Genomic DNA, 12,550 nt, shown 5'->3' on the forward strand with positions numbered 1-12,550 from the left:
CCTGAGTGACAGACGCTGTTCCTAGCAGAGTAGCAGCAAGGCAGGGGTGATGCAGTGCCTACGTCATCAAGATTGAGTGAGGAAGAGGTAGTGCAGAGGCTGAGGGAAGCAAAGATAGGCTCACACAGAGCCACACAGAGGCCAGGAGGGCTGTCGTAGTTGGCTGAGAAAGATGATTTGCCAGTGCCGAGATTGCGCAGAGCCTAGGAGCTCTAACCTTCAATTTGCTGGGGTTTAGGAGGTTGTGGGTAAGTTGCAGAGTGGAGCTGGTGGGGTACTGTAGTCAAAACAGTACCTAACAGGGCACGACCAAGGAGGAGGGAGTTGCTATTGAGGGTTTCTAGCCAAGAAATCTGGATCAATGGTGCAGCGACACTAAGGATCAGAGTGCGGTCATCTCGACATTGGCAAAAGGGTTTCCAGGAGGGAAATTGAGGCTCAGAGGGAGTCATACCAAGAACTTCCAGGAGGGAAGTAGAGGAGTAACGAGATGGCGATGAACAGGGTAAGAGACCAGGACAGACTGAACGGAGCCTCAAACTTTGTAGTCTGGAAGGCCAAAATCCTATCCGTTCTAGACAGGAATCGTGTCAAGCACTTCGCCTTGAGGACGATAGCTAACCTAGTTGACCCAACTGATAATGACAAGTATGAGGAGGCAATGGTGAGGGCTAAGAGCATCATTCTTGACGGGGTCAAGGACTATGTAGTAGCACATATTGTCGAAAAGGAAACGACAAATGAGATGTGGGAGGCCCTAAAGAAATTGTACTAGCATACTTCTGTGCAGAGAAGGATGTTACTAGAAAATCAATTGCAATCATACTAGATGCAGAAGGGAGAACAGATTGACCCTTTCCTCAGTCGATTGAAGGAGATCAGGGATTAGTTGACTTCCATAGGAGCCACGCCAGATCCAGAATTGATGGTGAGAACAACCTTGAACATAGTCTCAGAAGACTGGAAAGTGTTTGTCCAGAGCATACTGGGCAAGGCAAGCCTTCCAGATTGGGAGGAAATGTGGGCAGCTCTTCGCCAAGAAGAGATCAGAAGGCTGAGCAAGGCAGGAAGCAGTGGCAAGGGGATTAGAATCAAGAAGGAGGAGGAGGTGGATGTTGCCCTATAGCATCTGAGGGAAAGAAGGAGAAACGGAAGAAGTAGGACCTCTCCAAGGTCAAATGCTTCCACTATGGGGAGTTGGGTCATTATGCGACCCAGTGTCCAAGGAAGAAGAGCAAGGGAGAGGCCTCCGAGACCAAGGCTATGCCAGCAAGGGCAGAGAAGGAAGTGGAGACAGACGATGATTGTGCCATGAGTGCACACACGCCACTTGAGCAGAAGTGGGGAGACATCGAGTTGTAGTTAGACAGACTACAAGCGATGAGGGTCAGGATCCTCGAGGTACCCAGCCTCTTGGATTAGACCTTACGAGAGCCCCGAAGAGGAGTAGCAGTACTAGTGAATGTCAGTAGAGACAGATGCGGATGGAGCGACAGAGGGAGCTACAGTGCAAGATTCCCAGGACAATGTGAGGCAGCAGTGCAATAAGCACGGGAGTGTTGCACCAGTGCAGGATGGCACAGAGAGCTGTGCAACGATGCGAGATGCATGGAGTTGTTGGAGTAGCGCAGAGGTCAAAAAGGGAGCACTTGTCAGTGACAGAGGGAGTTTCAACATCAAGGGTGTCACTAGCCTGACAGAGATGTCAGAGTCGGGAGATCTGTTACTTACTTCTCAGTAATTGAGTTGCATTGTATCAGTTAGCAGTGGTAGTGCTATGGGCAGCACGATGCAACATGATGAGAGGGGTTACAGTGCAGATGCAACAGTGGCAGTGGCAAGGCCATGGGTAGCAACACGGATGCAGAGGGAGTTGCGGGACGAATGCATCAGTGGCAGTGGCAGGGCCATGGGTAGCAGTATAGGATGCAGTAGTGCAGATGATGGGTAGCAGGTTTAGCATCAACACAGGGATTGATGCCAGATGATCAAGGTGATACTCAGTGAGGAGTATTGCTAGAGCACAGTCCTCGCTAAGAGGGAGTGTTGATTTGGGGTAGCATCGGATGTGCTCTAGCCACGAAAATTGGTGGAGAAGTTAAGGCACATGAGATCTCCAATACCCAGAAAGGGTTTGGGCAGATTCTAAACAATTTGGGAGATATTAAAATAATTAATATTTTTAATGGAGTCCCTAAGTTTAAACTTAGGAAAAATAAAATAGTAATGTGAATTAATATAAAACTGTGTTAGAATGGTCCAAAAGTCATGGATCAAGCCAGATCTAATCTTAGTCGTTAATTAGGGACTTAATATTGGTCGTTGATTTGTCAACGAGAAAAGTATAAGAGGAGGCTTGAGGGTCACTTGGAGAACACACCAAGAGATCAAGATTTCGACTTTCTGGGGCTGGGTTTGCTGAGAAAGTCGAGAGAGTGATCAGAGTTGCAGTGGAGGGGCAATGAATACAAAAGTAGAGAGGCAAAGATACCACCGAGAGGATCAGCGCAGTAGCTGGAGAGAGGGATGCAAAATCAGTCAAGGGTTCACGTAGAGCTAGCCAAGAGCTGCGCAGTGCCTCAGAGGGCCAGAGGACTGACGCAGTGCCTCCAAAGGCTGACGCAATGCAAGCCAGAGTGACGTTGGGCTAACGCTGGGCCAGGGAGAGGCTGACGCTAGGGTTTCATGGGGTAGATTGGAGTTGTGGAGTTGCCTGAGTGTTTATCTGGGGTTTCAACCGGAATATCTGCTTCCGAGTAGAGAGGTACTACTGTCGAGATTTTTCTCTGTTGGGTGAGCCAGATTTGGCACCCAGATTGTATTCTGAAATGGCTTAATAATAAAACCCTCAGATAGCTGAATCGGTTTTCCCACATTGGGTTTTTCCAGGGACATTAGTCCAAAAACAACGTTCACTTGTGTGCTTGTTTGTGTTTCCTTCAATTGATGATCTGTAATGTGTTGAGCATGCACTTGTATTTATTTCCAGTATTTACATGGTAAATAACTTGTTAATTAACAGAACAGGTAGGTAGGAATAAATCACAAAGTACATGAAGGGTTTCTAATGGGTTAGATTTAGAAATTCCAACAACAATGTTTGCTGGTGTTCCACTTTTTGGATGAGGATGATGCACCTGACTCACCATGCATAGCTGGCTCCACACTTGCACCATACATTTGGCAGATTTTCCAGGGTCCAGATGAGGATGTGTCGCACTGCAAGAGAAAAAGGGAGGGTTTATGTCATCATCCTAGCCCTTACAGATGGTTTACAAACATTATCGATCCACTTGGAAACCCATGAGGATGTCCTTATGCCCCCACACCTACTTGGGAGCACCGCATGTGACTTGGAAAATAAGGAGCCAACCCCTTGTCCACTATGTTTGGAGTCCATGCTCTCACCATGGCACATTTTGGACTTCGTTAGGCCTTCTCAATGGCTCAATGACTCATTTTATTGATTATTTTGCCCTCTTGATAGACTTATTTTTATGTTATTGAGTTATCTTGGTGGGCTTGTCATCAAGGGATGTTATTATTAAACATTATTTTATTATTTGGGGCTTAATTAGGCGTAATTATGCAAATCAAACTCTTTAGAAATCATATAAATTGATGAAAGATGATTCATTTCTTTTGTCATCACTTGGATTAGATTAATATTTCTTGAGAGATTTTCATACTTTTGTTGGGGTGAACTTTTTAGAGTTTCTTGATGCACTATGATATTTGGATTTTCGCTATTGCTTTGGAGCTTCTTTCTAATGCAAAGTTGATGAATGGATATACACTCTCTATCTTGTAAGTGAACTTTTAATGTTATTCTTGTTATCTTACTTGTCAAACGCATGTATATTGTTATCATTATTCTTGTATGGGTTAATATAATGCGAAATTCTTCTGAGGCCTTGAATAAGTGATTTCATGCATATGTTGATCTTTGAGGGATTGGGTGAATGTTGTTGGAGGCACCTCTTAGGTTGAAAGACCTCGAAACTTCATCTCTTTGGCAAATTTGAAGTATAAATCTCTAATTACCTAGTTGCTACCCTTGAATAAGCTAGCAAGGGTTAATTAGGGCTCTTTAGCTCATGAAATTCCTCGATCTAGGTGTATCTTGACTCCACGAAGCCTCCAAAGAAAGGCACTGATCCTCGCATCCTCTTGGTGGTCAAATTTATCTTTCTTTTGTCATTCTTCCAAATTCTAGGCCACCCTAGAGTGTCACCTAGGGCATCGCACGAATTGCATTGTAGCCATCCAAACACCTTGATTTTTGGTCCATTACCGCACTAGGATTTTCTCTAGAGGTCCTCCAAGTTTGAGCCAAATCCGACGGTGGAATTCCAAGATATAACAAGCCCTAGCAGAAAGACCAAATCTTGGCCTAGGTTGATTTGGGTTAGTGTCCTCATTTGGATCATTGCATTCAAATCTTAAAAGAAAATTAGCCCTTTGATCCTATTCTCGTCCCCAATTAGTTCAAGCCCCTCTTTGAGTGCTCAACTCCATACCCTTGATCTAGTTTGGGTCAAGTTGGCTTCTCTGTGGTCTTGCAACCTTATAACTCAAATTCTGCAAGGATTGCATAAAAGCCATCTGTCCATAAGGATTCTATTTCTTAGATCTAGGAAGTCTTTGGTCAAGCGATTGTCCCTAAACCTAGGCCTAAGTATCCTCCTAGCCCTTCCAATACAGCTCATCACCTTGCTTCTTAAGCAAGCCATATAATTGAGTCTCTCTTGTGAATAGGATCTCGGAATCAGTCTTTATCTGATCATTGTTATATTCATCATTGTGATTTCTCTTATACCAGGTCTCCTTCCATCGGTGAAAGTCTCTAAAGAGAAGGGAACCATCGCTGAGGTGACAGTGGGCTATCGCTCGATTGTTGTCCCTTGACCTAGCAGTTGCCATAGAGGGTCCTCTAGACTCTTGCTAGTTTGAGCAGTAACATGACCCTTATTGTAAAATGAAATAAACAAATCAATTTTTAATTGTAAATTTTGGGATAGAAACACCTTTAAATTCCAAGTCGGCTTGCCCCAGTGGACATGTATATTCGCACCCCTCTGAATTATATAAATAGAGGGTGGACGAAGCACATTTGGACACACACTTGCAAGGTTCTGGTTTGAAATATTGCAGAGTAGATGGTGGAAATCAAGAAGGCTGAAATCTAGAAGATGATCTGCTTTGGTACATCTCTTATTGCTGGTCTCTTGCTGGTAAATCTGCTGAAAGGAAGTTTTGGCTTGGCATCTAGAAGAGGAATTTCTGTGGCTATGGGTTTTGGATTTCTCATTTGATTTGATTATACAAGTATAGATTTTTTTGGGTTTTCCCCTGAGGGGTTTTGCCGTTGAAAAGAGCCTATATCTTGTGTTCTAGTGTCTTATTTGATCTTCATGTTTATGGTAATTGCTTGATAACGGAAAAAAAACATACTAATAAAACTGCTCACAGTCTCACAAATAATTATTATGTAATGGAAATCTAATTATAGGTTGATTTTACCAATAATGGAGCGACAATGATTTTGACGGAAAAGAGAAACATAATAATAAAACTGCTAACAATCTCACAAATAATTATTATGTAATGGAAATCTAATTATAAGTTGATTTTACCAATAATGCAGCGACAATGATTTTACCAATATTGTATCGCTAGCAATGTCAAAATAGTCTAAAATGTGCGAATTCGGATTTCTGGTCTTGAGCTTGAGATAGTTCATTTGAAGAGTCGACAGCCACCTCATTCATTCAATCCTCACACTGTGACGTCCGGAGCCAATCCTTAGGTGATCTGCCCTACCAAATCAAAATGGCCTTCTAAAAATTTCCGCCAGGAGGCTTGGAATCTAGGGCCCACAAAAAGCTACACAGGGCATTGCTGGAGATAAGCTCACATTCAGGGCAGGAATATGCTTTGTGGCGTGCACAGTGTCACCAGTCGAGGACGATATTTATCCTCGCGGGGAATCATAGGTAATAATAAAATACTCCACAAGGGCGTATCTTGTTAATTGACATATATTTCCATATTTTGTTCACCATTCATTTTTACCTTCAAGAGACTTGTTAAAAGCAATTCATTTAAAGTCGTGAAAGCCAATCCAATACACTTCACATTTTGATTTAGTCATTTTTGAAGCAATTCAGTAATGTCGTAGAAGCGAATGCTTGTTAGAACCAATACATTTAAGTCGTAAAAGCAAATCCTTGTGTGTTTTAAAGTCGTTTATAGATGTAAGTTGCCTAGTGTCACCCCATAAACAAAGTCACTTAGGTTGCTTCCGGTCTTCTTGTAAAGTCATTTGTTTAGTTAGTTAGCGGGTGGAATAGTTACCTTTAACACTCCTTCATTATCTGTTGAGAAATAGGACCACAATTGAAGTAGTAAACATTGTATCTGATATATACTATATACTATAGAGACAAAGTTATGGTGTAGTCTAACAAGGCGATATATGATAAATATTACTTAGTTTTAGTCAGCAGTCAAATTATTGCACAGATGGGATTTTCTCGTCCCACAAACGAATTAAGAGTCTCACACACTAATTTGATAATTTGGTATTTGGCTTGGCTGTGATATTATTATTATTATTTGAGCCATCATATTAGAATAGCATCATAGCATCAGAGTTTTGTTTGCACCACACAGACTAACTAGTTGAACAGTAAACTGGAATGGAATAGAAGTAAGTTGTTTGCACCACACAGACTAACTAGTTGAACCGTAAACTGGAATGGAATAGAAGTAAGTTTGAATGTAGTCTGAGGTGACTTTTTGGCCTGTTTCCGAAACAGATTTTCTCGTTGGTTGATTTTGCTTGCCATTGACTGATCACTGGAAGCACACTGCTTTATGTTTCTAGTAAATGACGTAAAATTCATTCTTTACAGAGCTGCAGAACGTAGTAAAAGGCTGGAACTCAAAATATGGGATTTGTCCTTACGCCGTCCTATAACTGCTGTCAGCTTTCGAAGATTATTGACTACGCTTTTTGAACCATTGGATCCCGGTGCTAAGAAATGAAAGCATAAATACTTATGGTTTTTATGCAGAAAATATACCTATAAATAAACAACTCTTAGCTGTAAACCTGTATTTGTATACCGGCTTCTTATTTCAGAAATTCAGCTGAACATCTTATTTGAAAAGAAGAAACCATGGATTATGAAACTCATGTAGTATTTAAGCACCTTGCTCTTTTAAATTTATTTTGGCAACCTATTACTATATCTCTGCTTTACCATCTCTCTTTTTGCCCCCGAATCTGCTTTGATCTGCATAATGATGGTTTGTCTTTTAATGAAATGTACATATTATTTTGTAATAATGTTTATTTACAGAAAACTTAATAAAATATGTTGAGGAGAAAATATGTTCTCACTGTTGGATTCAGCTAACAGAAATGTGTATTATTACCAGATCTGGACAGGAGCTGGAGCTACTCCAAAAGAAGCGAACACATTACCCCAACTAGTTTCAGAAGGTCGTGCAATTCGCATTGATTTCAAAGAACCATTTACATTGATGGGAACTGTTAATTTCTTTTGAATCGTGGGATTTATTTTTTTAAAGGGGAGGTATCTTCTAGTTTCAGTGAGAGGATAAATGAGCTGTTGCATCTATTTTTTTCAAGAGAAAAACCTCCTAGTCTCATTAGGAGGAATAAGCATTGGAGCGGGGCCATCTGTTATTGTTCTGTTTTCATTAAAATGATCGTTCATACGAAGATTTTGTAATATATTTATAATTTTTATAACAAGAGAAGCTTGACCCGATGTAGAGTTGCCAGCCTTGCATGGGAATCTTTATTGGGTATTAGCTCGTGTTCTATACTTGTCCTTTGAAGGGTGCATGATTGGAATTCCGACAGCGGATTCTCCATATTGATCCTGTCTATTGAATTAAAGCATTAATCTAGAGAACAAGTTTATGAAGGATTCAACTCATCTTGTCCGTCATTATATTATTCTTGGTTTACACTTGTGTGTTATAAAAGCTAGTGAGAGTGGAAATATTTTGCCTATCTGAATATATCTTACATAACAATTTGCACTCATTTATTATCTTTCAACTTAATGTTGTTCCTTCTAATTTGATCAAACGTGATATCATCTTAGGCTTGAACTGTGAACATACAGCCAAGATAGGTGTAGGATCACTAGGAGGACATTGTGTTAGTTATATATGACTTGTGATGTGTCAATTTAGCATCATGAACATTTGAAAGCCTGCTGTTACTCTGGTGAGCTAGAAAACTCAATGCAAGGCTACATGAAGATTTTAACAAAAACCACTATATAACACAAATATGTTAAAGCCTCGAGAAGGATACTTGGCAAGACGCGATACAAAGATGAAAGAAGGAAGTCGATACTTAATAGACTTTGTGTCATGCTAATCAAAGCAAATAAAGTACCAAGGAAGATGCACTTAAGAAATTATCAATGTAAAAGATGACGGGTGAATTTGACATATATTGTTTGCATCACATTATTAGAAGGTTTGAATAATATAGTAGGCAGACTAAACAATAATAAGTAATTAGCTAATCTACAAACATATTTAAAGGAAGAAATCATTTGACTGAAAGAGTGACATTAAAAAGGTCACCTATATCACTAGCAAGTTAAGAAAGATCGTTACTCCACTTCGTTAATTAATTTATGGATCTATATGTTATTTGTTTAAAATTATATAAATCAATAGGTTAAAGTTAAGTTAGGTTACCATTGAGATAACTCTGAACAAGTCTAGAAAACCTTCTAAATATTTTGGTGTCTTTTGCTATAAGATAAGCAATTAGGTGACTAAAATATTTTGGATAAGTGCTTGTGTTTGCTATTGGTTCAGGCAACTCTTGTTGAGTGATTTGGAGTGCTACGTTAAGTCATCAAGCTTTATGGTTGACACACAATATTTGTGCTAAAGTAGGGATAGAAAAATGTGGAATTGCATGATTGACTCTAATACAAGGTCCTATGAGCACAAGAGGCGTAGAGGCCATGTGGAACATCCAAACAACAAAAGGGTATTGTTCGTAAGCTGGTTTTTCTAAGGAGATTCACTAGGTAGGAGAAATGTATTTTAAGAGTAGTATCATGTGTACTTGAACTATGAAAACCAAGAATATGCATATTTTGGTTAAAAGGGGGTGGTGAGGGTCTCTTCTTTTTGGTGGTGCAAAGAAAGTACTTGTTGGCTTGGTATAGTTTACAAGGTTTATGGTGTTAAGATACTACGCTTGTTTGGTCAATGTTATCTAACTTCTATGTTAGAGTGCACAATCTTGAATTTTCTAGTGCAATCAAGACTAATGTAATTTTTGAAACTGATAACTACTTCCAATGATACAATTACACTTCTTTAGCACATTCCAATCATTAAGCAATTATACATGAAAAGTTTCAACCATTAATTTCTTTAATAGAGCAATAGAGAGGATTAAACAATGAGACAAGAGAGACCAAAATTTAGATCAATGATCAAGGCAAAACCCACAAGGGGAAAACTCAGAGATCTTTCCTTGTGAGAAAGTTTAATTCATCAAAATGTACATTAAAATATTCTAGTCAAAATTCTAATTTCTAACCTCAATAAATGCCAAGTCAAACTAGTCAAAAGGAGAGAGAAATAGTCAATGCTAATCCAAGTGGCCCAAATTTTGGCCTAGAATACCACTATCAAAGTTCAGTGAAATCACACAAGTTGACTTGCAATTAACACTCAATCAAGCTAACAAACATGAGTAGAATTTTAATCAAATAGAGTCAATAGACCACTAAAACTTTTGGCCTCCAAGATCAGTCAAGGGCTTGGTCAAACAAAAGTCAAAAGAGTTGGTCAACACAAATAATTCTTCCTCTTTCTCCTCTGCATGTGCTGATTGTTCTTATTTTAGATCCAATTGATGTGATGGATGAGATTCCAAATGAGGTCATTTGAACTCCAATTTATATGAGTGCGAGGACGGTTTTAACCTTGGGGTCAAACCCTTTCGATGAGGGGGGATAACTTGAGCAAATGAGGTTGACTTGGTCAACATAAATATTCATATTTTCTTCTTTGATTTGTTACTGAAAATATTGATCAAAGCTATCAATTTCCAGCACTCCCTCTTAGCTAGGAAGGTACTTTTCATTCTCTCTCTCTCAAGTCAATCTCCTTGACCAATTTGATGGTCTCTCGGTAATAACCCAAGGGAGAGATCAGTGGTACAAGTCTCATCATAAGGAAATATACAAAGCATCAAACTCATCCCATAAGCCAAAACCTAATGGCATTAAGGTCAACGCCCAATTGGCCATGGGATCAATTAATGAGGCCAACCTCTCCGACCATATGAAATGGTTTCTTAGTGAACTAAAATGGCCCATGAGCACATAAATTTAGTGTCTCGGATCATAACAATGGTCTCTTGGTCAAACTATATGACCACAGGGTCCATCTCCCCAACTATAAATAAGGTCTCTTAATCCATCACCCAAGGGTGGAATCCCTATCTCAATATCAAACTCCTTGACTATATAATCTATCAGTCAAATACAATGACCCAAGAGAGGGAACTCAAAAGCAATGTCATTGACCAAACCCACTAGTCTATCAGTCAAACACAATGACTTAAGGGATCAATCCAAGCCTCAAAACCAAACACCCCAACCATATTAATTTCTCAGTCAATCTTAGTTACCTAAGGGAGTAACTAGGAAAATATTCCTAACCATAAACCTTGGTCTCTCAACTAGGCCCAAGGAAGATTGTCAATCACTTGATGCTATACAATCAATGCTCCCTCTCTCTCAAAGAGTGATTCACAACAACTCCAAGTCCTCTTAAATAAGCAAACCTCATTTAGGACAATAGTTTTGTCAAAACATCAGCAACCTACTCATCGATAAGTACATATTCGAGCCTCACAACTCTTTGAACAATATTTGGATGTAGTGATACTTGATCTCAATGTGCTTTGAGTTGCCATGAAAATTTTGGTTCTCAAAAAGCTTTACACAGGTTTGATCATCATAATATACAATGGTCGTTTCCAACATTTGATCAAACAAATTAGAAAACAATTTACGAAACCACACAACTTCACAACAGGTTGAACATGTAGCCATATACTCAGCTTCAGCCGTACTAAGAGCAACATAAGTTTGCTTCTTACTTGACCATGAAATCATAATGAAGCCCAAGCTAAAGCAAAAACCAGAGGTGCTCTTTATATCATCAGTGCATCTAACCCAATCAACATCAATAAAATCATGTAGCTGCCATTTTCCAGTAGAAACATATCTCAAACCATAATCAATGGTGCCATGTAGATATCTCAATATATGTTTTGCTACAACCTAATGTACATGTCGGGGCTCAACTAAGAATTAGCTCAACATGTTCACAACATAATAGATATTCGGGATGGTGTTCACCATATAGTTCAATGAGCCAATCAATTTTCAATACATAGAGAGTTCAACCAAATCATAATCACAATCTTGGAGCTCCTTCAAATTTGTCATCATGGGTGTGTCCATGGACTTGTAGTCCATCATGCCAAATTTCTGAAGGATCTTAATGGTGTAATTTCCTTGTCCAACAAATATTTCATCGAGCTTTTTCCATATTTCCAATCCCAGATAGTAATGCATAAGACCAAGATCCTTCATCTCAAATTCAAAATTCAACTTCCTCTTACACTGGTTAATGATGTTCTCAACCCTTATAAGAAATAAATCATCAACATATAAAAGCAAAATCAAGGGCTTGCCTTCAACAACTTTGAAGTACAAGTTTGGATCAACATTTCTCTTCTTGAAGCCAAGACTCGCCAAATAGTCATCAATGCGAGAGTAACATGCATGAGTAGCTTGCTTAAGCCCACACAAGGCTTTCTTCAATTTACGCGCATGTCTATCATGAATCTCAAAGCCTTGAGGTTACTCAATATATACTTCCTCTTCAATGACTCCATTCAAAAAAGAAATCTTGACATCCTTTTTATGCAACTTCCAACCTACAATAGAAGCAAGAGTAATAATAGATCTAATAGAGGAATACTTAACAACTGGAGAAAATGTGTCTTCATAAACTTTCCCTCTTTTTTGAGAGAATCCACGAGCCAAAAATCTTGCTTTGTACTTCTCAATGCTTCCATTAGCTGCATGCTTGATTTTGTAAATCCATTTGGAAGACAACAAATTTTCCTTCAGGTCTTGGCATGATTTCCCATACATCATTCTTCAATATGGATTGTTATTCCTGAAGCATATCATCTTTCCATTCTTGATGTTTAGTGGCTTCTTCATAGGTGGATGGCTATACTTAGTGATCATACACATCAATGTTGCATAACTTGAATACTTCTTCAGTCTCTTGCTTTTTCTGAAGGTCCCACGAGGCGTTGCATGTCCTTTAGCATCCTTCAAAGTTCTTTCAAGCCAAGCTAGTCTTTTTCTAGTCTTAGGTTCAATGAATCTTGGTGAGTCAACAAATTCATGTGGTTCATTAGAATCTTCATGAGGATCTTGTT

At 39.3% G+C, this 12,550-nt stretch overlaps 1 protein-coding gene across 3 annotated transcripts in view; it reads left to right on the forward strand.

The window, feature by feature from the left end:
• The window catches only part of RNL (RNAligase), a 420,780-nt gene extending 413,144 nt beyond the window's left edge, over window positions 1-7,636 (forward strand). For all 3 annotated transcript variants that reach the window (XM_089402248.1, XM_089402249.1, XM_089402247.1), the window contains one exon: window positions 7,447-7,636. In XM_089402248.1, coding sequence (XP_089258374.1) covers window positions 7,447-7,575 — 129 coding nt within the window. In that variant the 3' untranslated portion in view covers window positions 7,576-7,636. The remainder of the gene's footprint in view (window positions 1-7,446) is intronic.
• The last annotated feature ends 4,914 nt before the right edge of the window (window positions 7,637-12,550 follow it).

This window comes from Pinus tabuliformis, chromosome 2_1, assembly GCF_031772625.1.
Source record: "Pinus tabuliformis cultivar Carrire ecotype Pingquan chromosome 2_1, CPIR1, whole genome shotgun sequence".
NCBI classification, from domain to species: Eukaryota; Viridiplantae; Streptophyta; class Pinopsida; order Pinales; family Pinaceae; genus Pinus; species Pinus tabuliformis.